The following is a 24223-nucleotide window of genomic DNA, read 5'->3' on the forward strand; positions in this document are numbered from 1 at the left end:
CAGGTAGATAAGGTGGGAAGTCCCTTCAGCATTCCAAGCCAATTTGCTCAGTCTGACATCACCTGCTTCTTTTAAATGCCTACCTTCCCTCTCACCCATTTTAATTCTCAGTCTTGGTGGCTGAATGGAGCTCGGCAGCCCCCCTTCCCTCCCTCGGATATCTAATCATACTGCAAATTGATTCATAAAAGGACTTTGGAGTTAAATAAACTACTCTGCGGCCACATGAAGGCAATTTGGGCGTTGACAGATGATAGCTCTCTTGAAGTAGGGAAACCACATCCAGGAAGGGCAAGACTGGCCGTTCAAAGGAACTTATCTTAACTTTCCAAAGGTCTCAGAGTGTACTCAGGCGGCACACTAGAGCCTGTTGTGTGCACAGGCAGAGTGCCACACCTGTGCAAGGACCATCTGCTGGCAAGTCTTGCCTTTCACCCATTCTGCCCGTTTCATTTCAGTGATTTATTGGTGGTTTTATATCACCAACGTAGCAGTAACTTTAAAAAACACAAAACCATATGGTGACTCTATGCACATGCAATCATCTGTAATCTCTGGCACTGAATCTATGGCTAATCCCCCTTCTACACCCACCATCTCAGAAATCCAGGAAAATAGCAGGAGACTTTTCTTGTAGCTGAGGACTGTAGACACCCACCTCTCCACACACTGAGAGCCATTACAAGACTATTGGTCTAGTCCATGGGAAGGCAAACTAAGGCCCGGGGGCTGGATCCAGCCCAATCCAGCCCATGGACGGTCCGGGACTCAGTGTGTTTTTACATGAGTAGAATGTGTGCTTTTACTTAAAGTTCATCTCTAGGTTATTTGTGGGGCATAGGAATTCGTTCATTTTCCCCCCTTCAGAATATACTTCAGCCCCCAACAATGTCTGAGGGACAGTGGACTGGCCCCCTGCTGAAAAAGTTTGCTGACCTCTGGTCTAGTCTTTGGACCCGCCAGTTATGATCTGCACACAGATTTTTAAAAATCCACTCACAATGTTGAAGAACTGATTGTGCGCATATCACAGTGCAAACCTTTTACAGATGGTTTCTTAACTGTGGATTCCTTTCTTCCCAGTCCCACATTTCTGAAATGAATTGACACGTTCAGGGCCGAAATGTGACATGAAGCCACACCCTCCCTTCTGAGATCTCTGGTTCCAGGTGTCTGGGTCTCACTGCGGATCATACTAAGCAACATCCAGCATTGGGTTCACACAGCAGACAACCAGATGTCTCTGGACAGGCTACAAGCAGGGCATGAGGGAAATAGCCCTCTCCCACTGTTGTTCCACAGCAACAGCATATTCAAAAGCCTGCTGCCTTTGATCCTGGAGATCTCATACAGCTCATCCTCCATGAATTTGTCTAACATAGTACATTGGAGGAATTAAAGAAACTTTTAATGAGGGTGAAAGAGGAGAGCACAAAATATGGTCTGAAGCTCAACATAAAAAAAAAACTAAGATCATGGCCACTGGAGAGCCAGTGTGGTGTAGTGGTTAAGAGCGGTGGCCTCATAATCTGGTGAACCGGGTTCGCGTCTCCGCTCCTCCACATGCAGCTGCTGGGTGACCTTGGGCTAGTCACACTTCTCTGAAGTCTCTCAGCTCCACTCACCTCACAGAGTGTTTGTTGTGGGGGAGGAAGGGAAAGGAGATTGTTAGCCACTTTGAGACTCCTTAGGGTAGTGATAAAGTGGGATATCAAATCCAAACTACTCCAGGCAAATAGAAGGGGAAGAAATGGAGGCAGTGAGAGATTTTACTTTCTTGGGCTCCATGATCACTGCAGATGGTGACAGCAGTCACAAATTAAAAGACTCCTGCTTCTTGGGAGAAAAGCAATGACAAACCTAGACAGCATCTTAAAAAGCAGAGACATCACCTTGCCAACAAAGGTCCGTATAGTTAAAGCCATGGTTTTCCCAGTAGTGATGTATGGAAGTGAGAGCTGGACCATCAAGAAGGCTGATCGCTGAAGAATTGATGCTTTGAATTATGGTGCTGGAGGAGACTCTTGAGAGTCCCATGGACTGCAAGAAGATCAAACCTATCCATTCTTAAGGAAATCGGCCCTAAGTGCTCACTGGAAGGACAGATTGTGAAGCTGAGGTGCCAATACTTTGGCCACCTCATGAGAAGAGAAGACTCCCTGGAAAAGACCCTGATGTTGGGAAATATTGAGGGCACAAGGAGAAGGGGATGACAGAGGATGAGATGGTTGGACAGTGTTCTTGAAGCCACCAACATGAGTTTGACCAAACTGTGGGAGGCAGTGGAAGACAGGAGTGCCTGGCATGCTCTGGTCCATGGGTTCATGAAGAGTCGGACACGACTAAACAACTAAGCAACAACAACAAAAGTACATTGAACCTAGCTGGAACCTTCTGTATGCTCCACCATTGAGCTAGGATCTCTCTACAAAGGAGCAGAAAGCAGCAAAGACACATTATGGCACATGATAATTATGAAGCTACAGTTTTATGGTAAGTTGCTGTCAAGGTGGGAGCATCCTTATACTGTATAAGTGATATTGATCACAGGCTATGTATTGTGTTGGGCATAAATTTAGTCTGGAAAGGTGCCCCTTAAGCCACATTTGACTATATATTTATAGAGACAATTATATATAACACTAATAACTATTCAATAGTTTGCAGTCTCTGAAATCAAAACACAATCAAGGCGAAGTCCCAGGATTGCATCATGTGATAGCTCAGTTCCACTAATCTACTCTTTCATTTTCTTAATAACTCATTGCTGATGAGCAATATTTTCCCTATGAAAGCAACTTTTCCGATCAGCTAAAATATGAGTCAAGTTTTCAGTAAGTTGAGTTTCAGCGTGCCTCAGGCAACAATTCGTTGAAGTTTTGTCTATAAGAAAAATACTTGATGATAGCCACCATAGAGTGTGCAATTGTCTTCATTTTTTCTTGGGAGTAAGCCCCACTGAACATAGTGGGACTCCCTTCTAAGGCTGTGCACACACCATACCTTTAAAGCAGATTTGAAACACATTCTGCCCCCGCAAATCCTGGGCTCTGTAGTTTACCCCTCGCAGAACAACAATTGCCAGAAACCCTTAACAAACTGAGGCATCTAATCATAGCCTGCATTTTTATCAAGGCTTATAGTTTGATTAGGGTCTGTATTTTAAAATGAGCTTAAAGATTTTCAAATGTTTTATGCCAGGCAGAAGACCAGCTGCCTAAGTACTTTGGCAAGATGTTTATCCTCCTGGACAAGGGGGCCCCCTGATTTATAGCAGAAAACAATTCTCAAAGTCGTAAAAAGGGAATTACAGGCTGAGAGCAAGGTTACACTGACCCTACATAATTAAGAGTTGGTAAATAGTAAAATAAAACCATGTGCCTCCCATCATGTGCCTCCCATTAAACTTGAGCCATATCTTCCTAAGGTTAAAGGCCAAGAGCAAATGGAAAAGAAAGCAACTGGCTGGAGAAGGGGAGTGTAAACAGAAGAAGAGGCTTTTTTTCCTATTTTATTTTGAGGCTGTAAACTATTCCTTCCTTTTACTTTGAGAAGGTTTATTCTTCTAAAAAGCTATCTATGATAATGTATGAAATATACTGGCTTAAATGTAATTATGCAAAGGATCTAGAAAGAAAGAAATGTTAAATTCTTATTTCATAGAGTCATATTGCTGTAGGAGACCAGAGGGGCAAACGAGCCCAGCCCCCTGCCAGACAGGAGACGCCATCGAGCACTCCTGACATATGGTTGTCAGGCCTTTGTTTAAAGACCTCCAAAAAGGAGATCTTTCATTGATGATGCATGAGAATGTGAACCCAAGATCTCTGACATCTGTTTAAGATAAAAATTTAAAACTATTAACCATCTGTTTTGGAGGGCAATAGGGCAAGGAGGGCAAGAGGTGAGCTGGTAATTAAGGTTCCTTGTTGAGACAAATGTAAGATATATGACTACTTATTTGTCATTTATAGATAGAAGAATATATAGCTTTTTGTATCCCATAAAAGGCAATAGGAAATGGGTGTATCTTTTAGGATTGGTTATAGCAATCAGCCAATAGGAAATTCAACCAGGCTGATTGGACAGAGGCAGCCAAAGGAGGAGCAAGGGGGCTGGGCTGAGGGAATATAAGTGCTGGCCATAATGGCAGGAGACCAGGCCAGAGCTTGGTAACCATATACCACTGTGCCTCTCATTTATTTGTCTGACAAATAAATTATTATTTTAATTTCTCTATTGCTGCGTTGAATATTTCATTCCAGCTAAGCGTTAACCACAAGCAGGGTGCTACAAAACTACCGTGCCCAAAATTATCTGAGGGGAAGAGTATGTTTTGAATGTGCTTCAAAAGTATAGTGCATACACAGCCTAAGTAAACATACACAGGAGTGGATGGAATGACTGCTCATATGAACCTAAGTACAGTGGTACCTCAGGTTAAATACTTAATTCATTCCAGAGGTCTGTTCTTAACCTGAAACTGTTCTTAACCTGAAGCACCACTTTAGCTAATGGGGCCTCCTGTTGCCGCCACGCAATTTCTGTTCTCATCCTGAAGCAAAGTTCTTAACCTGAGGTACTATTTCTGGGTTAGCGGAGTCTGTAACCTGAAGCGTATGTAACCTGAAGCGTATGTAACCCGAGGTACTACTGTAGATAACATTAGCTGCCACAGGAGGCATGCTTCACTTCTGTACTTTTCACCCACAAGGTTTGAAAAATAAGGTATAGGGTTTGGCCTGTCCTCCTGTCCTCCATTTCCAGAGCATCACATTTACTGAAGTCACATGATGATATCCCAGAATTCCTCTAGTTTCTTTTCAACCAAAGAACACAAGAGGAGCCCATCTTGTGCAGCATTTTCCTCTCACAGTGGCCAACCAGATGCCTACGGGAAGTTGATGAGCAGAGCATGAGTGAAATAGCTCTCTCCTACTCCTTATTCTCAGTAACTGGAATTCAGAGGCATGCTGGAGGAAGTAGACAGCCATTGTCAGCCTTCTCGTCCATGAATTTGTCTACTCAAAATATACTCTTGCTGATTCTATATAAAGCATCTGCTTACAGAAGTCATCACCTGCCACTTTTACATTTGAATTTCGTGTCCTTTTTAACAGACACACCGTCTGCCTTTTTACAGCTCTTTTTTCTTCATCATTAAAATTTTGCTGCGGCCCACATGCATAGCAGAGTGTTGATGAGGCGCATCCCATGCGCACCATTGGGAAAGCGCATAATCTCCTGCTCAGGTGATTGCTAATACCTTTCCGTTTCTTAAATTACTGAGGAGGCATTACATCAGGGCATTTCAAAACCCTCAACGGAAGGAAGCAAAGTCTGTGACATGCCCCAGAGAAGCTGGTTAGCAAGGCGTGTTCAGAGGATCTGAATACCCGATGGAGGTGGAAGATGAAAAGTGCAACTTGACGAGATTGCTCCACCCACCAATATTGAATTAGCAAACACCAAGGGGCCAAACCTGCTGTGCCATGCTTATCTCATCAACTTAAAAGGAAAAGCAGAGGTTCCAACATGGAGCACCTGGGACCTGTAAATGCCTTGTGTTGTCAAGCTATTCTACTTGTTCTGTTCTGGTTTCTTTGGTGAAAATAATAAATTACCCAACCATATGCTTACTGGGGCATCTTTCAGGCAGGAGTGAATCCATAAATCATTAGGCACACCAAGTGGATCAGTCGATGCCTGCATTAGAACAATTTATCATACGCGAGAGGGTGTGTGCAATTTTCAGTCGCAAGCATGCATACTAATGTATTTACACTATGCGATACACGCAAGCAGATTTTCAGTCTAGAGAAGGCAAGAGAGAAGGAAGGAAAGGATTCCTTCCACTGAGAAATCCCATAGGAACAATTTCTCCCTTGAGCTACCTCCCGCCCACCCCTCTTCTTGTATACATACTGCTATAGTGTTGAGGCTGCAGCCTTACACACAATTATTTCTAAGGAGCACCTAAATCTCTGGTCATAGCTCAGTGTCGCCAAGCATAGGCTTTGCATGAAAATAGTCCCAGGGTCAAACCTTGCCATCTCTAGCTAAGAGAACCAAAAAGCAGTTGGAGGGAAAGACATATTCCTGAGACATGCCCCCCACCCCAAGAGCTGCTGCCAGAGTAGAGTATATAACAGTAACAGCAGGTGGAGCAGGGAAGAGACACCTTCCTGACATGGGCATTGCTGTGGCTCACCTACCCCAGCCCTATCATGAAAGGGGGTCTGGAGGGAGGGAGCCTTAGTATAAAGCAGTTTCCCATCTTCCTCTTCTGAGTGTCTATTGTAAAATAAATAAGTGAACGGCCTGTACACTAGGCATACAAACCAAAGGCAGAAATAGATTAGCTTTGGGTTGTTTTTTTAAAAAAGATGACTTGTTGATCTGCATTGATAGAATAACAAAATAATCACCTCACGTGGTCTTAGAATACACTAGCTTCCTCCCTCCCTCCCTCCCTCCCTCCCTTCAACAGTTTAAATGTTGAATGTGTTCGGCAGCAGGTCTTTTTCAACCATTTGCTCGCTGACATCTGAAATGGTGCCCCTGCTCACATGTTGAAGTGCCTTTCAAAAACTGACCATTGAGAGGCTGCCAGCAAGAGATTAACAGCTTCTGACACAGAGTGGGAGTTAAATCAACGATTGCAATGGAATCTTAGTGGCTTCCCTTGTGGCCACAGCACAACTGAAATCTCTACCCTTAATGTTCCACAAACAACAGATATCTTCCCTTGTTGAAATCTGGAAGGAAAGGAAAGTTCCATTCCATGGACATCATCATCATCATCATCATCATTATTAGTTTCTGCTTGGGTATTTTGCAACATCGAATTGTACCTTCAGTTGCACTGACCTCATTTGTCTATTCAGGTGAATACACAAATCTGGGGCTGAGGTCCAGCCCTCTCCCACTGACAATCACCCAGCTCCAAGGTAGTATGAAGTAAACACAATATACTATATCTATACTGCCAAAATAACACATCTCTAAGGCCATGATCTTTCACAGCCATGATACTGTAGTGGTTTGCAGCTTGAGTGAATGTGATCCTGAACTTGGTAAACTGAAAGTGGTTTGGCTCATTGAATTTTTCCTTCAGTGGGCTTTGCATCAAACACCTTGCAAATTTCCTTGCAGGCAATTTGCTCCCCGTATGTGGTGCAGGAGGGTTTCACCAGGGAAAACAGTGTCGTGTTTAAAATAAGGAATCATATCACTCTTTGGAAAAGTGAACTGTGTGGAATTGTGCCAAGTGCCAATCATCCAAAGCAGTTTGCAGGAAATGCTGCGAGCTGGTCATGCCATCATAATCAGGAGAGTCCACAGAACAGGAATTGCAGGCCAGCTTGCCAGGAATTTGAAGTCAATGCTAAGAATGTACGTAGTGTGAGAGTGTGTCAAGGATACAGCAGAGCTGAAGTTACAAATGTGCAGTGCTCTTCATGCACCTAACTATCCTATAGTCTTGGAATATAAACGCAGTAGGGTAGGAACTTTATGTTGTTGGTTTTTTGGGGGCGGGGGGAGAGAAATGGTTGTAGTTAAAGTATTTGATTCCCTCCCCCCCCCCCCAGTCTGGCCTGTGACAGCTGCTATTATTATGTAGATCCGAATGTATTCTTTCTTAGACTTGGAACGCGCTGGTTGCCTGCATTTGTAAGTAATCCAGTTCCCAAAGCACCAACCCAGGCAAGCTACATGGAAAGTAATGGAAGTTTTTAATTGCAGTGTCAGGTGGTGACAGTAATTGTCACAATCCCTGGACTCTGGCTCCTCCCTTAATTAGGCGGAAGCAGCTCTGCAAATCCACTCTGCCAACGAGCAAAGTATCATATAAATAGCACAGCCTTCCTGAACATGGTGTCCTCCAAATGCTGTTGAACTACAATTCCCATCATGCCACCATAACCAGAGGAGTCGGCAGAGCAGGATTTTCCTGCGGCTGACACTCTGGTTTCTATTTAGCCTACTGTATGAAGATAAGAATCGCATTTGTTACTCCACCCACATCTGTCTCTAGTCCCATGCACTAAATACCTCCGACCCTACTCTTCACTACCATAGAACATTTCCTGTCGGCAAAAGTGACCCACAGGTCAAAAAAAGTCCCCTACCCCTGATCTATAGTGTAAACATTTTAGTACAGCCGCCATTATTTTTATTTTTATTAAATTTATTGGCTGCTTTTTTGCCACAGGCAACTTAAAAGAACTTACACACAGAAATCCACTGAAAGAGCTGCAAATCCCAGAATGCACAGGCCCAATCCAGCTCCAGGCTGCAACCTTATGCCCACTTCCCTGGGAGTAAGCCCTACTGATTCTCGGAGGAGACATGTATAGGACTGCACTGTAGTCGTGCACAGTGATGAATGGCCACAAATGGGAATGGATATCCCCACCCACAGCAAAAGACACAGGCAGCCACCCCAGGGATGCTTAGATGCATGGGCTGCATACTTGGAAGACAGCTTTTACAGCTGCCTTTTCTTTGTCTCTTTTCTTTGTCTTTCTTAATGACCAGCATGCCTGAGTCTAGGAGGCACATAGTCTTCTGCTCTGTTAACGGAGAAATCTGAGGGCTCCCTTGGACAAAAAAACAAGAACACCAGCTAGGAAGACCAGAGCAAAACAGCAGCCAGTAGGCTTGGTCTTTATTGAAGACTGTCGTGACAGGACTCCCACCTGCCACCAGGTGAAACAAGAAGGAAGCCCCCGAACAAAAGAGAACCCAAAATTTTATTAGCTGCTAATCCCCATGTTACACCCCCCAAACTACATCACTAATACATCATGGTTACATCATGAAAGGGTGGCAGTAATCTGAGCATCCTGGACCCTGCCCAATGGTTCCCCTTGCCCTCCACCAAACACCCATAAGTGTAACAAAAGAGACATTTACATTTTCCTGTTTCCCAGCCACATTAACCACACCATTTTGTCTTCATCTGGGTTTGTTATTTCTGGAATGGCTACCTGTCTGGCACTCAGGTATCAGGATGCCAGGAATAATCACTCAGGCAGAGGGACTGCTGAGTAGCTGAGCTCACATGTCTGTATGAATTTCTGAAGGTTTCCCAGTGAGCCAGTACATAGATACATTTATCAGTGAATTCTTACATTTGGTATTGTGCAGCAGAGGCCCTTTGAAAAGATAGGAAGAAACTGTGATGAAGTGTTTTGTGGGGACAAGTCACAAAAGTCACATAAGTGATTGTGCTGATTTTGGTAGTGGGCTGCATGTGCATGATATCTGCTGGAGGGGCACCCCCCCACACACCTATACATAAATTCCTGCAACAGCTCTCTGTATGAACATGGGTCACAGACACACATGCCGTCCTGTTTGCTTTTCTGTATTATACCGGCTTGTCTTTCCAAAAGCCACAGTCCCAGTTTCTGCTCCCTCCCCCTCCTCTGTCTCCTCCATGATCTGTGTTGCCAGCTATAAAACAATCTCTTTCTCGTGTCTGTGTGCACATCTCTCTCAATGCCACATTCCTGGCCTGGTGAACTGGGCAATAAATACCTCTCTTTCCGCAGTAATGAAAAACCTGCCATTCAGGATTTGCACTTGCACTTTGGACCTTTATTCCTTTGGCTCAGCAGATAATTCTGAATGGTCGGTCCTTTTAGCGTTTCTTTGCTACTGCCATTAAAACGTTTAGATTAAATCTACACTTTGAGAGCGAAAGCGAAACAATCCTCAAGTGCCAATTCGCTTTGCATGGTGAAGTCTATGAACACCTACAGGGAGCCATCAAAATGCCACAAAACAGTGGGCAAGATTAAGGCTGGATTCTTTTTTTTTATAAGATATTTATTGAGATTTTCAAAGTATTACAAAATAAAAATAAAAAAAGAAGAAAATACAAAATAAAAATGATTAAAAAGAACTCAATCTTTCCATTACTTATTTTTCATTAGCTTATTTCCCGGACCTCCTCACGCCTCCCTTTTTTGTATTCCAGTTCGGTTTGTTGGTTCAGCAAATCCTTACCCTCTTTGTTTATCCTAGTCTTTAATCTTAAAATATTGTAATGTTAAACTTTTACCTATTAATAATCCATTTTTCATATTCCCTTATAGTATTACAGCTGAAAACCACTTAATTTAGGCTGGATTCTTTCTGCAAAAAGGCAGGACTGACCCCTGGCACTGGATGTAAAGGAAGGAGCTTTGACCAGGGCAGTCATAGGGGGGAACTATTACGAAACTGTTTAAGGGACACCTTTCATCTGCTCATCCTACCAACCAGGGAAGAAGCCTGCGTAACTTGGACTCTCTCATACTGCACTTTTGAATCCTGCTTGGCCTTAGCAAAAAGGCAAGGTGGTTAATGATAGGATATGTTGGTTTCTACTGTCCTAACGAAAACTTAAGTAAATTCATTGACGGGGCTGTGGCAAGACAAGGCGATCCCATGAGCTGACCCCCTCCCACAGAACTTGCAAAGCACCTGCCGCACCCAAGAACTCCCTGCTGCTGTGAAAACAGTGCTTTGCCAGCCATGTACATGCCTTCGACTCTTTCACTGCTGCAATGCAGAAGACACATTGGCTCTGTCGAATACAATTGGCCTAGTTACCACTTTCCAGCTGTCTAGCCAGCAGGCAATCATAGGGTAAGGTCAACGAGAAGGCCACCCTTTAAGAACCAGCCTTTACCTTCCATCCAGGGGTGGGTTGGGCAGCAGGCAGATTATCCTGCAGTCAACACACCTCTCTGTGATGGGCAGGGGTAGGGTTCCTCCTTTAAGCTCCTGACTTGTTCTGCACTTCACTCATTTATTTGACTCCAAAGGACCAAAATTTATAAAAAGGTGGGTTGATGGCCATTGTGTGTTATCACCAGAATCTCTTATGGAAACCATATTTTTTTAAAAACCCAGAAACCTAAATAACATCTGGCTCTGTAATTGCCAGCTACACTTGCACCAGAGCAGCCAAGTGCAAGCATGATTTGGGGGAAAAAAATCCAAGGTGAAAATTTGCTGTTTTAAATGTAAAATTGAATTTTTTATAATAGAAACCTGTATTTTCAAGGCATTTAAGAAGCAGGAAAAGGCAAAATTCCTTCAGCAAAAAGCCTTTCACCCTGTCCAGCATGACATTTGCTCATGCAGGACCTCCCTGCCCCTGCCCCCAGACACACCCAAAAAATGAATACAGCTCCAAGATTCATTTGTTTCAAGGTGTTCAAAAATGCTGCCTGAATTCTAATCTTCTCAATTCCCTTTCCTGTTTTTGAAAAACTTACTTTTATCAGAATTGATGGGCTCCTTTGTCAACTGGGCATGGATTGAGAAACCAGCCAACTGTTAAAATGCAGGCAAATCCAGCTGTCAAAGCTCATGCAGGTGTACAGGATGGAAGTGACTTCTGCTTCTCTGCATGATAGAACGCCCTTGTGTGAGATATGCTTTCAACATACTCATATACCAACTCATATACCAGCAGAAAGGTTGTTCATAATGGAGCTTTGGAGCTTTTGATTATGGAGCTGGTTTCAGGTTAAGTAGCCCAAACTTTAGAAATTGGCAATTTCTGGCACACCAATTATTGCATTTCCCATTCTCAAGACTCCTCCATTTCTCAATAAGCATGATGTTGTTGTACGCCATCCCAATCTCCAAGTGATGCAAGACTCAAGGGATTCCAGGTAGCGTTTATCCAGGGTTCATGTTTCCTTTGGAATGAGATATAGTGGAAATGGTTGCGTCTTTATGATATATGGTTTAATAACACATATATACCACCTGAGCCTATGATAGAGGGGTTCACAGTGTTAACATTCCAAGAGAGTTTTGCTTCACCCATAGCCACAGCCTTGGATGTGAGCAGAAATCAGGCATCTCTCCTTCACAGGCTTCAGCCTGTTTCTTCCTCCAGCTTCTAGCTCTCTCTCACACAACTCAACTCTGGTCTTTGTCTTTTCTAACTACCTACCAATGAGTTGAGAGAGGGTGGGCACCCATTTGTTATCTGGCACATAGCCACTTCCTTTGTTACCTTAATGACCCATATTTATAAGACCATTATCACACCAGAAAGCTAGCCTGGCTATTTCAGGAATTTGAACCATTGCTTAGATTTTAACACTTGCTGTACCCAAGCATTAGAAGAGTCTTGGCATACAGCCTTCCCCACCACCAAACTCATAACAATATCCTCAATGCGATGAATAGGGATGGAGGAGACATTTGATTTTGTTTGCATTTAAATGAGAACCTACCTAATTTGCACTTCTCAATCCAATATGTGAACTGAAACACAGGTATTCTTCAAAATCCACACTTGTCTGAATTTTGAAGTGCAGTTCTCCAACCAAAGAGTACGTGCAAAATGCATATTGGGGTAAATGTGCATAAAACGTGTGTATTAGTGAAAATAACATACAGAATGCAAGATATTAGGAGAACTAGCTTGCAATAATTTGTCTATTAGTCAAAACTGCCTACAAATATATGCTTATTACTATAGTTTTGCACTAAAAAGCTGACAAACCTTGATGAGGATTTATGTTTAATTTTAAAACGCTGATTGCTGCAGAAATGTGGAGAACTGAATTTAAGACTCGAAAAATGAGAAACTTAAGCTGTGTACACACCATACCTTTAAACCACATCTAAAACATGTTCATCCCCACCGCAAGAATCCTGGGAACTGTAGTTTGTTAAGGGTGCTGCAAATTGTAGCTATGTGAGGGGTAAACTACAGTTTCAGGATACTTTTTTGTGAGTTTTTTGTGCATGCGCATACTTTAAGTGTATAATGTGTACACAGCCCTAGAGAACCAAAATGACAGATTTGTCCAGTGAGATACTATCAGTTCATCATCCCAGAAATGCTGCTGCCTCTTGCTTCACAACTGTGGATCCCCAAACAATTCACCAAACCTCTTATGCAGTCTGCTTTGTTCAGGACCACCCAACAACAAAAAACCCTAGCAAGTGTAGGTAGATGTGTAGGCTGACTGGAGGAACAGCACTCACATCATTTGAATGACCAATATGTGCTAGTATGAATTGGGTGCGGCCTTGAAAAGCAGCACAATACCGAAAGTCAAGAATCCCATAGCAAACGTCTGGTTCCCAGGAAAGAAAACCCATTATTTCAAACAGGACATCTGGAGCAGGGCGTGTGCAAACATGTGCCTGCCTGCACACCTGACCTTTGCTCAGCCTTGATCTGGGTTTCATTCATGCCTTTTTTCTGTTGCCTTTCCAAGTGCACAAAGTCAATTTAAAGCCTGTCCAAGGGCTCTGACTGCAATGCAGCCTGTTTGTACTGAAGGTAGCTGGATAAAAATATAAAAAGGGTAGGGAGGGAAATGGAAACGTTGATTTAAAAAACAGTGAGACATTGAGGGACTCTCCTCCGGGTGTGGGCACCATTTAGCAAAAGTTGGTTGTACTATGGACAATGGAAAGGGAATGCGCTTAGCTGTGTGACAAAAACTGTGCAAGAGGGGTACTGTGTTCTGCTCTCAAGTCAGAAGGCGATGGACACAAGAGTGGGGAACTGGGCCTGGCCAGCAAGCCAGATGCTTATCTTGACCTGCAGGTCAGGTATGACACGTGGGTGAAGCCACCCACTTTGTCAGTCACCTGACAGCACTATGACACCAGCTGACTCAGTTTTACCCACATGTGGGCAATGGCATGGTGCTTTGCTCTAAAAGTCGGTTGAACCAGTAGGAGAACTGGGTGGCTGCCTAGGGTGGCAAACTTCCAGGGTAGCCAACCTGATGCCAAGTTTCTGTGTTCAGGTTTTTATTAAAGTTTTTTCATGACACAATATAGATATAGAAAACTAATGTAAATTAGAAAATGAAAACAAAAACAGCTACAAAAAGTAAAAATAAGGTATGATGTCCTCTCTTAAAGGTAGTTCTTAACATTCATAGAAGGTAGTAGCCCCTCCCAGCTCTTATCTGGGATCTTTCCTTTCTCCTTCCAGCCTCTCACCCTGGGAGCCTGCCAGAAGTTTCTGGACTACAACTCACATCATCCCTGACCATTGGTTGTGCTGGCAGGGGCTCTTGGGAGTTGTAGTCCACCATTTTCTGGAGGGCACCATGTTGGTTACCTCTGCTCTCACCTATTCCTCACCCTCGCTCCCTGGCTTGCCTGAACTTCACAGGATGACTGGCCCCAGGAATGCAGCTGTTGCCTAGCCCACTATCTATGTCTGAGTCAGCTGCAGCCTTGGAACGCCTCCCAGATTTCATTCAGCTGCTGGGCTGGGTCTGGCTCATGGAGGAGGACTAGGCCTCTTTATCTTAAGTGCCGTTCCTTCAGTTTCCTTTGCTTCAGGAAACCTCAAGCCTGAGATAGGCAGCCTCATATGTTCACACGCATAGAGCACAAATTATTTATTCTTTTCCACTCTCTATGAGGAATGTTAATTCCTCAAAAGTAGGGTTCACATATGTCCTCTTTTTCCAGGACAGGTCCTTTTTTATGGGTAGGGTTGTCATAGCGATCCATAGTTAAAAGCAGAAATCGGCAAATGTGTCCTCTCTTTTGCTCTTCAAAATATGGCAACTCTACAAAAGTGGCTCCTGTATTTTACAACTGAGCCCTACCATTAGGCAAGGAAATGTAGCTGGCTGCTGATGGGGGAAACAGGGGGACAGAGCTGGCCCAGCCCTTAGGAAGTGTGAGGTTCCTACCTGGTCTGCTCCCTCTGCCAGTGGCAGAGAAGCAAAGCCGCAATCAGCACCAATTTTGGGCAAGATACTCCAGGGATTCCATGTGCTTACCTAAGATTCTGCTTCCTCGGAAAGAGGGACAGCAGAGACTGTGGAGTCTTCATGATATATGGGTTACTTACACATATACTCAACCTGAACTTACAGTGGAGGGGCTCATAGCATTAACATCACAGAAGGTCCTGCATCTCCCATAGTCATAGCCTTGGATTCAAGGAAAAATCAAGCATGGTTCTCATTCACTAGCTTCTGCCTGCTTCCACCCAGCTCACAGAGCTCTGCATTTTTGTGTTCTTTACTACCAGTCAGGTGACGCCCACCAACTATTTCCCCTCTAGCACAGAACAACCTCCTTTGTTATACTATGGACCCATACTTTGGTGGTGTTAAGGACCACCATAGTTCAACAATGGAGTCCTCCATTAGATTTTAACCCTTGCTGGATGCAGGACCCCAGCGATTAGAAGAGACTCAGGCATCCTGCAGGTTAACACAAGCGTTCCCCCCAAAAGTCCTTAAACTCATCAGCCTAATTTAGGGGTGTGTGTGTGTGTGTAGATCTCCTTGCTGATCTACTGCAAGCCACGCAAGAGACCTATCAGCAGATCCTGACCCACTGCCAACCGATGGAACAGGAAACCCCCTGGAAAGCTTTAATGGCGGGGGGGGGGGGAGAGTAAGAACAGAAGGCAAGTCCAACACGTCAGCAGATAGGAAACGAGCTGCTCTCTAAGGCTAAGGGAAAGCGACCTGGAGGAGGGAAAGGAAGGGAGGATCTGCTTTGACAGCCGCCGGTGCCAGGCGCCTCCCGGCCCCGAGGGTGGGCTGAAGATCAATCCGCTTCCGCCGGGAGGCCGCGGGAAGGGGGGCGGCGGCGGCGGGGGGCTATGTGAAGGGCTGAGGGAGCGAGTGGGCGGCAGGAAGAAGCGCCCAAGTCATCCCGGGTCTCCTCGCGAGGGCGGAGGTGCGCCGGCAGGGCGGGGCCTGGGCGGCCCCAAAGCCATAAAGGGCTCAGCCGGTTCTTCGCCCGCGAGAGCGCGCAGCAGCCCAAGCAGGAGCAGCAGCGGCGTTGCGGAGCCGGAGGCCAGCGTCCCCGTCGGAAGACAGGCAGGCAAGCAAGGCGGGCAGGCGAGCGTGGCCTTGGCGCTGGTCCCTCGAGGCGATCTCGGTGCGGCGGCTCTGTTGGCAAGCGCGGGCAGCGGCGGCAGCAGCATGAAGGGCCCGGCCGGCGCGTCGCCGTCGGAGGTGATCCGCGAGGGCGAGCTGGAGAAGCGCAGCGACAGCCTCTTCCAGCTGTGGAAGAAGAAGGCGGTGGTGCTGAGCAAGGACAGCCTGAGCCTCTTCTCGCCCGAGGCTGGCAAGGCCCGAAGCGGCGGCGGCGGCGGGAAGGAGCTGCGCTTCGGCTCCATCCAGAAGGTGGACTGCGTGGAGCGGACGGGCAAGTACGTGTACTTCACCATCGTCACGACGGACCGCAAGGAGATCGACTTTCGGTGCCCGGGCGAGAGCTGCTGGAACGCCTCCATCACCATGGCGCTCATCGACTTCCAGAACAAGCGCGCCATCGAGGACTTCAAGAGCCGCCAGGAGGCCGCCGAGCACGCGGCCGCCGCCACCCGGGACAGGCGCCTCGCGCGCGCCCCCTGAGCCCGACGCGCGCGCCCCCGAGCGAGAGAGTGACCTAAGGTGAGCGAGTGCTGCCGTCTTGGTCTCGTTTGCCCCCTGACTTCGCCCCCTCCCCGCCTCCCCATCTTTACTCATTGATCCTCTGAGTCGATTAATCTGAATCAAAACCCTAAGACCTGTTCTGCTTCATAGGGCCTGCTGGGTCACAACCACTCCGTCGATAACCAGCGCAACTTTGGGAAAGTTGTATGCAATTCAGTGGCCTTCCCCTTCTTACCCCGTACAGAATTTATCGTGGGTTGAGAAAGCGATTCGGTGGAATCTGTTGCGCGTAACCTCCCTGTGGGCAGCAGAGCTTGGTTCTAGATGATGATTTTGCAGATTATTGACTAACAGTAGATTAGCGTCAGTGAACAGTAACACACTTCAGTGGTACCTTGGTTTAAGAACAGCTTAGTTTATGAAAAACTTGGATTAAGAACGCTGCAAACCCAAAAGTGGGTGTTTTGGTTTGTGAAGTTTGCCTTGGAAGCAGACTATGTTCCGCTTCCTGTTGAGTGTGTTCCATTTGTAAATTGAGTCCCCCACTGCTATGGGAAAGCACACCTTGGTTTAAGAACGCTTTGGTTTAAGAACGGACTTCCGGAACGGATTAAGTTCGTAAACCAAGGTACCGCTGAAGTTAACTGGAGCATTTGTCTTAAACCGCCTAAATTCCATCAGCTTAAACTGGGGATGAACTAATCATTTTAAATGAGAATACTTGGTTTCCTCCCACATTTAGGATTGGCATAATGTGTGCATCTGCCAAGGAAGCAGAACTCTGAAACTGCAGTGGGGCCAGGCAGTCTGCAAAAAATAAAAAATGAAGCTGCATTTTGACTTTTCGTGTAATTCAGCTGGTGCCATTTAAGGAGTAGTAAGAGGCTAGGTGGCTCTGGAAGCCTTCCTGGGCTATGCCCTCCTCAAATAATGGCTCTTTCTGGCTTTGTTAAAGGTAATCCAGAATAAATGGCTAAAGTGAGGGTGACAGCCGTGTGCATCTGGGGATCTTCTTAACGAACTCCCAGACAAAGGCTTTTTCTGTGTGACCAATGTGCTGCTTCAGCACACACCCATATTCCAGGCAGGAATTGCCATTTATTTTTAAATGGGGACATTCATCCGCTTCCAAGTAAAAGGAGAAAAAAGTTAGGATCAGGGTGTTGGAAGAGAGGAGCTGTTCAAACTTTTAGGAATTCCTGGGATGAGGAACACTGTACCCCTCTAGGAGTTGTTAGACTCCAACTCCCATCAAATGCAGCCTGCATGGCTAGTGGCCAAGGATGAGATTTTTAGTCCAACATAATGTGGAGGATACCATGTTCCTTGTCCTTGGTTTTGATAGTTTGGTTATTACAAGTCATCTGGATGAGAATAGATATTTGCAGGAGGGTTGGGATGTTGTGAGTTTTGCACTAAGAACTCATTGCAGAGAGTCTCTGCAGTAGAGTTTGGGGGGTGTCTATTTGTGCTATTACTCAAATTATTATTTGACCCAAATAACTTAACAGGAGGCAATAATTTGCATAGGAGTAGCTATGTTAGTCTGTTGCAGGAAAACCAGCAGAGAGTCTTGTGGCAGCTTAGAGACTAACGTGTTTATTATAGCAAAGCTAATATGCCATAATAGAACTTTTGCCAGCCTGGTACTGCCCTGGTGTTGAACTACAACTCCTTTCAGCCCCAGCTAGCACAGCTTTCCATGCAAAAGATCCCAGATTCAGTTCCCAGCATTTCCCATTGGAATGGGGGGGAAAACTCTCTGCCTGAATCCTAGAGAGCTGTTGCCACGCAGAGTGTAGTGGTCTGACTCTTTGTCTAAGGCAGCTTCTTATTTTCTCTGTATATTTGGTAGTAGGATGACTTGACCTCAGTGGGTTCCTGAGGCTGTAATCCTAACTCCATTCCCTTGGGAATAAGCCCCATGGAAATCAGTAGGATTGCCTTCTGAAGAGACCGTGTTTAGGACTGTGCTGTAAGTAAACGTTCAGAACTACTAAAGTCTAGCCTATGGTGGCAAAGCCTCAGAAAAGGATGACACTATTAGATGCTTCTTTATAGGATCTTTCTGTATCCCTGAGGTTTTAAAAAGGCAGTCTTGCTATTAGTTTAGCATTATTATTATTTTTGCTACTAGCTTGCTTGTCCTGCTGCATCACTAATAATTTGCTTTTCTCTTGTTTTCAGCAGACTGTACCTCTGGATGACAAAGAAAATCAGTTGTTTTAGACTGAACCGGGACATTAGGACACCAATGAAGGAAAGCAAAGGAGAATGGAGTGCCCAGCTTCTTCCCAGGTCTGATGAGGTGGCTGAGCAAAGAGGCCAGGCTGTTCTACGAGAGGCATTTGCAGACCAAAGACTTTTTACATTTTCTTTAAAAAGACTCATAGGGCAAAGCATGGCTGTGTGAGCAGGATGCCTAGCTTTGCAAAAAATGCTATTGTTTTTCTATTTATGAAATGCAAAGAATATTCAGCACCTGCTGATGCAAAACCAGTTTAAATTATTTGTAATATCTATATTTGTATTTATTTTGATAAAATATCCTTAAGCACATGTTTGTCTTAAAATTGCTTCTGGCATTTGAATATGTCCATTCCAAATTAAATGCTTTTTTTATTACTGTATATCTGAGGTGCAGTGTTTTATTTATCAGCAGATGTGGAAATGTGGTTCTCTGCTTGCCCCTGACAATGGGGTACTACTAAGGAAAGCCCCTGTATTAGCAGAATTGCAAATGTGTGTTTAGGAGTCTGCAGATATAAAGAGTGGGGGCTCAGCCTTGCCGGGGATGGGATAGAAAGGCATGTAGAGTAGCCCCATTTGCCTGTCTTAAAAGCGCAGCAGCCCAACTGAGTCAGACCAGCGGTCAGTTCACTGAATGCTTTCTCAGGATCATAAAAAGAAATCAATAGGTTAACCAGACCAAGGCTTTACTTCAAGAAAAACCTGTCAGCCTACCCGGTTTACACTGTAGCATGCAGAGAACCAGTGTGGTGCCTTAAGGTGGCTGCAGTCTGGTGACATAGCTCAGCGAAGCAACATACAGTCGTACCATACGCTTCAGGTTACAGACTCCGCTAATCCAGAAATAGCGCTTCAGGTTAAGAACTTTGCTTCAGGAAGAGAACAGAAATCGTGCTCCGGTGGCGCGGCAGCAGCAGCAGGCCCCATTAGCTAAAGTGGTGCTTCAGGTTAAGAACAGTTTCAGGTTAAGTACGGACCTCCGGAACGAATTAAGTTCTTAACCCGAGATACCACTGTACTGCGGTGGAAGGCGGTACCTCTTCACTGCTATGGAGAACTAGCTTTCTCAGCTCCATCTGAGCAAGTTCCCTTTTGAGCCATCCATCAAGTTCCACACCAAGAGCATAGACAAGGGTAGAGCACAGCAATGGAGGGGCACCTTGAGCTTGGAGGGCAGAGGCTATTTTCCTGTGTGATTTGCTAACTAGGATAGAGCAGAATGTTCACCAAGCCTTTTCAGTGGGGCCCCGATACCTCCCTAAAAGGTGACTCCCCTCCCCACCCCCGCTGCTGCTCATAGCTGCCCAATGTGCTGCTGCAATGTGTTTCAGACCAGTCTCCTGCATGACACCAGCACTGTTGCTGGGAGGAAGAATTTGAAACTTAAGACATCAGAACAGCGACAGATCAGGGCTGTGGGGAGCAGGTGTTGAAGGAGCACTACATGTTTATTTAGCCATGCAAAATGCCACTTTTTGTACCTCGTGGAACACGGCCCACTGTTTCAGCTCACCACGAAACTACACTGACACTGCCTTAGTCTCATGCTAAAAGGATTACTGAAGTTACGGTGTGCAAAGATCTCTGAACACTTACTTATCAGAAGTTTGAAACCTGCCTTCCCCAACCCGGTGCCCTCCTGATGTTTTGGACTACAAGCCCAACGCCTGCACATGGCTTTGAAAGCACTTTCGGCTATGCAGAGCAGTTTAACCACTTTACAGCTGTGTAGCTTGCCAGCTTGGTAAGTGTGAAGTTAACTGAGTCAGCTGCATGACACCTCTGCTGACTTGAGGGAAGTCATGCTCTGTTTGAGAGGATACAGCTTTTCAAGTATTGCTGTCTGTTTGTCAGATCTGTAGGCTCAGAAAGGGGTGACTGCCAACTGGAATAGGTCTCTGCCCGGAAGTAGACTTCCATCTCTGACGCTCCTCCTGTCTACTTGTTCCAAATGATACAGCCACGCACTCTGGTAAGGAGTGACAATGCCACAGGGCAGAATCAAGGCAACTAATAGAACCTAGCATTTATATAGATCATGTGAGTGTTCAAAGTGCCATGAATGCACAATTTTTTAATCCTTAAAGACAATCTCATAAAGTAGCTCAGTATTCTCTTCATATTACAATGGGTGGGGATTAGTCCGAGAGTGGCTGGCTTATTTAGCTACAGGGGTGCAACAATAAAACTGCTAGCACAGTTGCAAAGCTAAGTAAGGTTTGGTTTAATTTCAAATTGGATGTTGAGATTCCTTCATTACAGGGGGCTGGACCTGGTGATTCTTGGGGGTCCCTTCCAACTCTACAATTCTAGGATTTGGCAGTGAGCTTCTGGCTGGGATGAGATGTGGACAACGGGCTTCATGGATCCCATTCTTAGAGACAAAATTGACACGACACGTGTAACTTGAAATTGTTGGCTTTCTTTTTTCTATTTTCCCCACCGTGTATTCCCAACTAGGCCTCTTTTTTACAATAGAAATTCTGTTGAGGCTCTGGCAGAAATACATGTTGCTATCTAAAGAAAGAACATTCCCTCTGCAGAGCCTTCAGAGATCCCCAGTGTGATTGCAATCAAAGGTGCGGAATGCTTTGACAGAGCTTTTAGGCTTTGATAACAGTTCCAACATCAACAGTTACCCAACCATATCTACAGTACATTGCAGTGCATTAAGGGAACTGGTTTAAATTAGTTTATTTCCTGTCAGATAGGGCAATTAAAAGTCCTAAAATAGAGTTATAGCACATCTTCTCATCAGCACACTATCTGAAGACTTAATTACTGTACTTTCCCTTCATTGTGAGGGATCCTCTTCCTCAAGATGTAGAAAAACAGAGGTATATTAACCAGCAGCTGTAAATAACCAAAGGATGAGACCCCAAATCGTCTGTATAAAAATCCTCCTATTGTTGGGCCTATTGTCCTTGTCAGTGGTTGAACTGATGAACTAATTCCCAGCATGGCACCTAAGGAAGAAAACGTAAAGAAAATTAATTCTGCAGATCAAAATTAATGTCAGTATCTACTCCAACACCAGTGTATTAGACCAATGTGTCTTTAGCATTTCTGCAGTCAGGGATTTCATATGCCAGTCCTAAACACAGTAATGTGGCAGACCATAAATCTGATTTCACACAATTCACACAACTCTGCAACTGAAATAAGGAATGAAGAGAAGTCCGTTTCCAAACATGGAACTTGGTACCTCACCAGCATTACTAGGGATGGGTGTGATGAAGCACTAGTAAATCCCACTGGTCTAGGTTGCATGTCACACTAAGCCAGGGGCGCCAACTATAGGGGGCAGAAGGGGCTTTAGCCCCCTCAATATTGAGGAGGCCCCCATCCCCTACTGCCCGCTGATGTCATGCATATGATGTCATACATATGTCATGTGAAGCCGCACCCCTTCAATGTGGGGGGCAAGTCAGTGCCTTTGACCATGGCTTAGCATATATGTGTGAGTGTGCCAGTTCCCAAGGAGATTGTGACCATTTTGCTCCTCCCTGCAGGTTTCATTGGCAGACTCTGCTGAGCTAAGCCATGGTTTGGTTAAACATGTCATCTGAACTGTGGCTTGTGGTTTAGTTCTCCCCGGGCTAACCATGAGCTGCAACCAAAGTCTGTTCTTGGTTTACAGCTTGCGGTTCATCTGGAGAGTGCAACACCACCAAATTGGGACAAGGCACTAAGTCAAACCAATGCTTAGGTCAGCACGGTGCAGCAGTAAAATGAGGAGCAAAGTAGCCACTATCACCCTCTCAGGAGATCGCACTAAGCCACAGTTTGGTTTAGCATGATGCGCGAAAGCAGGTCACCAGTATCAAAAGGAAATGTAAGCCTATGTTTAATTCTGTTGCACAGAACTGCATGATGAGCTACACCGGCTGAAATTCCCTTTTCTACACAGCTACTAAAGGAGCCCTGCCCTCTTTTTGGACCTGGTCACCCTACCATGGGTGCTAACAAGTGACCTTAGCTTGGAACTTTGCCGACCTATTCCCTAACACCCAAACAGCTTGTTCTGGATGCTGAAGGGAAGGGCAGAGTGGCATCTGGCCCAAAGAGAAACCCAGAAGACTGTAGACTGATGGAGGCAGCTGGCACTGCAGCAGAGAGCAGAAAGGGTAGGGCAGGAGAAACAGCAACCCGAGAAGAGTTGACTCCATAGATGGCTGACACGCCGACAGAATCTGACGAGTGGATGGCTGGAGAAGAGGCCGTTCGAGCAAGCATTGAGCTTCACCTGACTGGAGCACACTGCGTGGTGATTGGCAGAGGGTGGCCAGGTGATGAAAAAGGGCAAGGCTGTTGCACCTTGACTGGTTGTGTAGAAGAGGGGATTTCAGCAGGTGCAGTTTGCATGGCAACCAAAGGTGCAGAAATTCTACCTTTTTCCCCACACTGGCCACCCAAGGCATGCATGCTCCTCCTGAAAAAGGACCTTGATTTATGTTCCTTAAGGTGTCTAGCAATTCTCCTCACCGGAAAACCTCAGTTTGTTTGACAAGAAAAGCCATGAATGAAATAATTGCAACTGGTGAAGAAACTGTCAAAAAGATTTGAGGTTTATTTTAAAAAATAAAAAATTATTTAAAAGCCACAAATGAAAACATTTCAACTGGAAATGTATGATTGTAAAGGAGGGAGGTGTCTTTAAATGAATCGATGGGTGGGTCAGGTAACGTGCAGTTCCACCCACAGCCAGAAATGGGTGTTGAAGCACTTTTAATAGCTGTGCTGCTTTGGGAGTCACCCACACTGCATTAATTGCCAGAGATGGCTTTAATAAGAGCAGTCGAAAGACTTTGCGAAATTTTCTCCAGTGATACATGCTGTCCCTAATGTCCCACTTTGAAGCCCGGCCCCTCCGCACCTCACAGCACTCACAACTTATTTCCCAAAGCTGAAAGTATATGGTTTTCTGACTGGGATATGCAAGCTGTAGTCTTAAGCACATGATTGCTACACGCTTCAGTACAGACCCAAAACATCCCTTGTTAAATATAGCACAGATTCTAGACATGTCTCTGCCGGTAACCCAGCCCTGATCTACTACGTGCTACTATTATTCTAGTACACACATCTACTTGAATGGAAATACAAAACCACCACCCCTTATATGCAGCTCCCTCCCCCACCCCCACCCCCTTCTCTCTCTCTCATATTCTCTGGGTCCCAGTACACTGTTCCCCATGCATTTTGCTCCTAAGCTATATTACCAGTATTTTGCTGCTCCCAAGCAGACACTGGCAAATTCTTCTGAACTGTGACCTAATAATCTATGCAAATTAGGTTTGGGATTAGGCCACTGAGGGAGCATTCATATGTGACTGAGGCTACCCCTCTGGGCTCAGGAAGCAAGCAGAGCAGGCTCCATTTCCCTTATAACAGCTCTTTTGAGAAGATGCCTGAACCCGTGCCAGCTGCTGCCTTTAAACCTTCCCTCTCAGCTTCTTCATTTCAAAAGCGCAGGACTGCTTCCAGGGTTGACGATATCCACAGCTCATGCTGATCTAGCAACCACAAACGGCACTTTAGTCATGTTTTAAGGACACAAAGAGCTGGTGTGG

General features: G+C 45.3%; 1 protein-coding gene, 1 long non-coding RNA gene and 1 pseudogene across 4 annotated transcripts in view; 1 reads left to right on the top strand and 2 right to left on the bottom strand.

Moving 5' to 3' along the window:
* Window positions 1-24223, bottom strand: part of LOC308474141 — a 129765-nt gene that overhangs the window by 27144 nt on the left and 78398 nt on the right. The window lies entirely within an intron of this gene.
* LOC308481953 (pleckstrin homology-like domain family A member 2 pseudogene) lies at window positions 15480-18775 on the top strand (annotated as a pseudogene). Of its 2 annotated transcripts, none has more exons than XR_013991501.1 (2): window positions 15480-16418; window positions 18591-18775. The product of XR_013991501.1 is annotated as a pleckstrin homology-like domain family A member 2 pseudogene (transcript). The 2 variants fall into 2 exon arrangements; XR_013991512.1 differs by having other exon boundaries at window positions 15802-16418; window positions 18588-18775.
* Window positions 21329-24223, bottom strand: part of SLC67A1 (solute carrier family 67 member 1) — a 79783-nt gene continuing 76888 nt past the window's right edge. The window contains exon 11 of the mRNA XM_080999342.1: window positions 21329-21616. Within this exon, the coding sequence (XP_080855468.1) occupies window positions 21429-21616 (188 nt within the window). The 3' untranslated portion in view covers window positions 21329-21428. The remainder of the gene's footprint in view (window positions 21617-24223) is intronic.

This window comes from Podarcis pityusensis (assembly GCF_964106645.2).
Source record: "Podarcis pityusensis genome assembly, chromosome: 1".
Taxonomy (NCBI): domain Eukaryota; kingdom Metazoa; phylum Chordata; class Lepidosauria; order Squamata; family Lacertidae; genus Podarcis; species Podarcis pityusensis.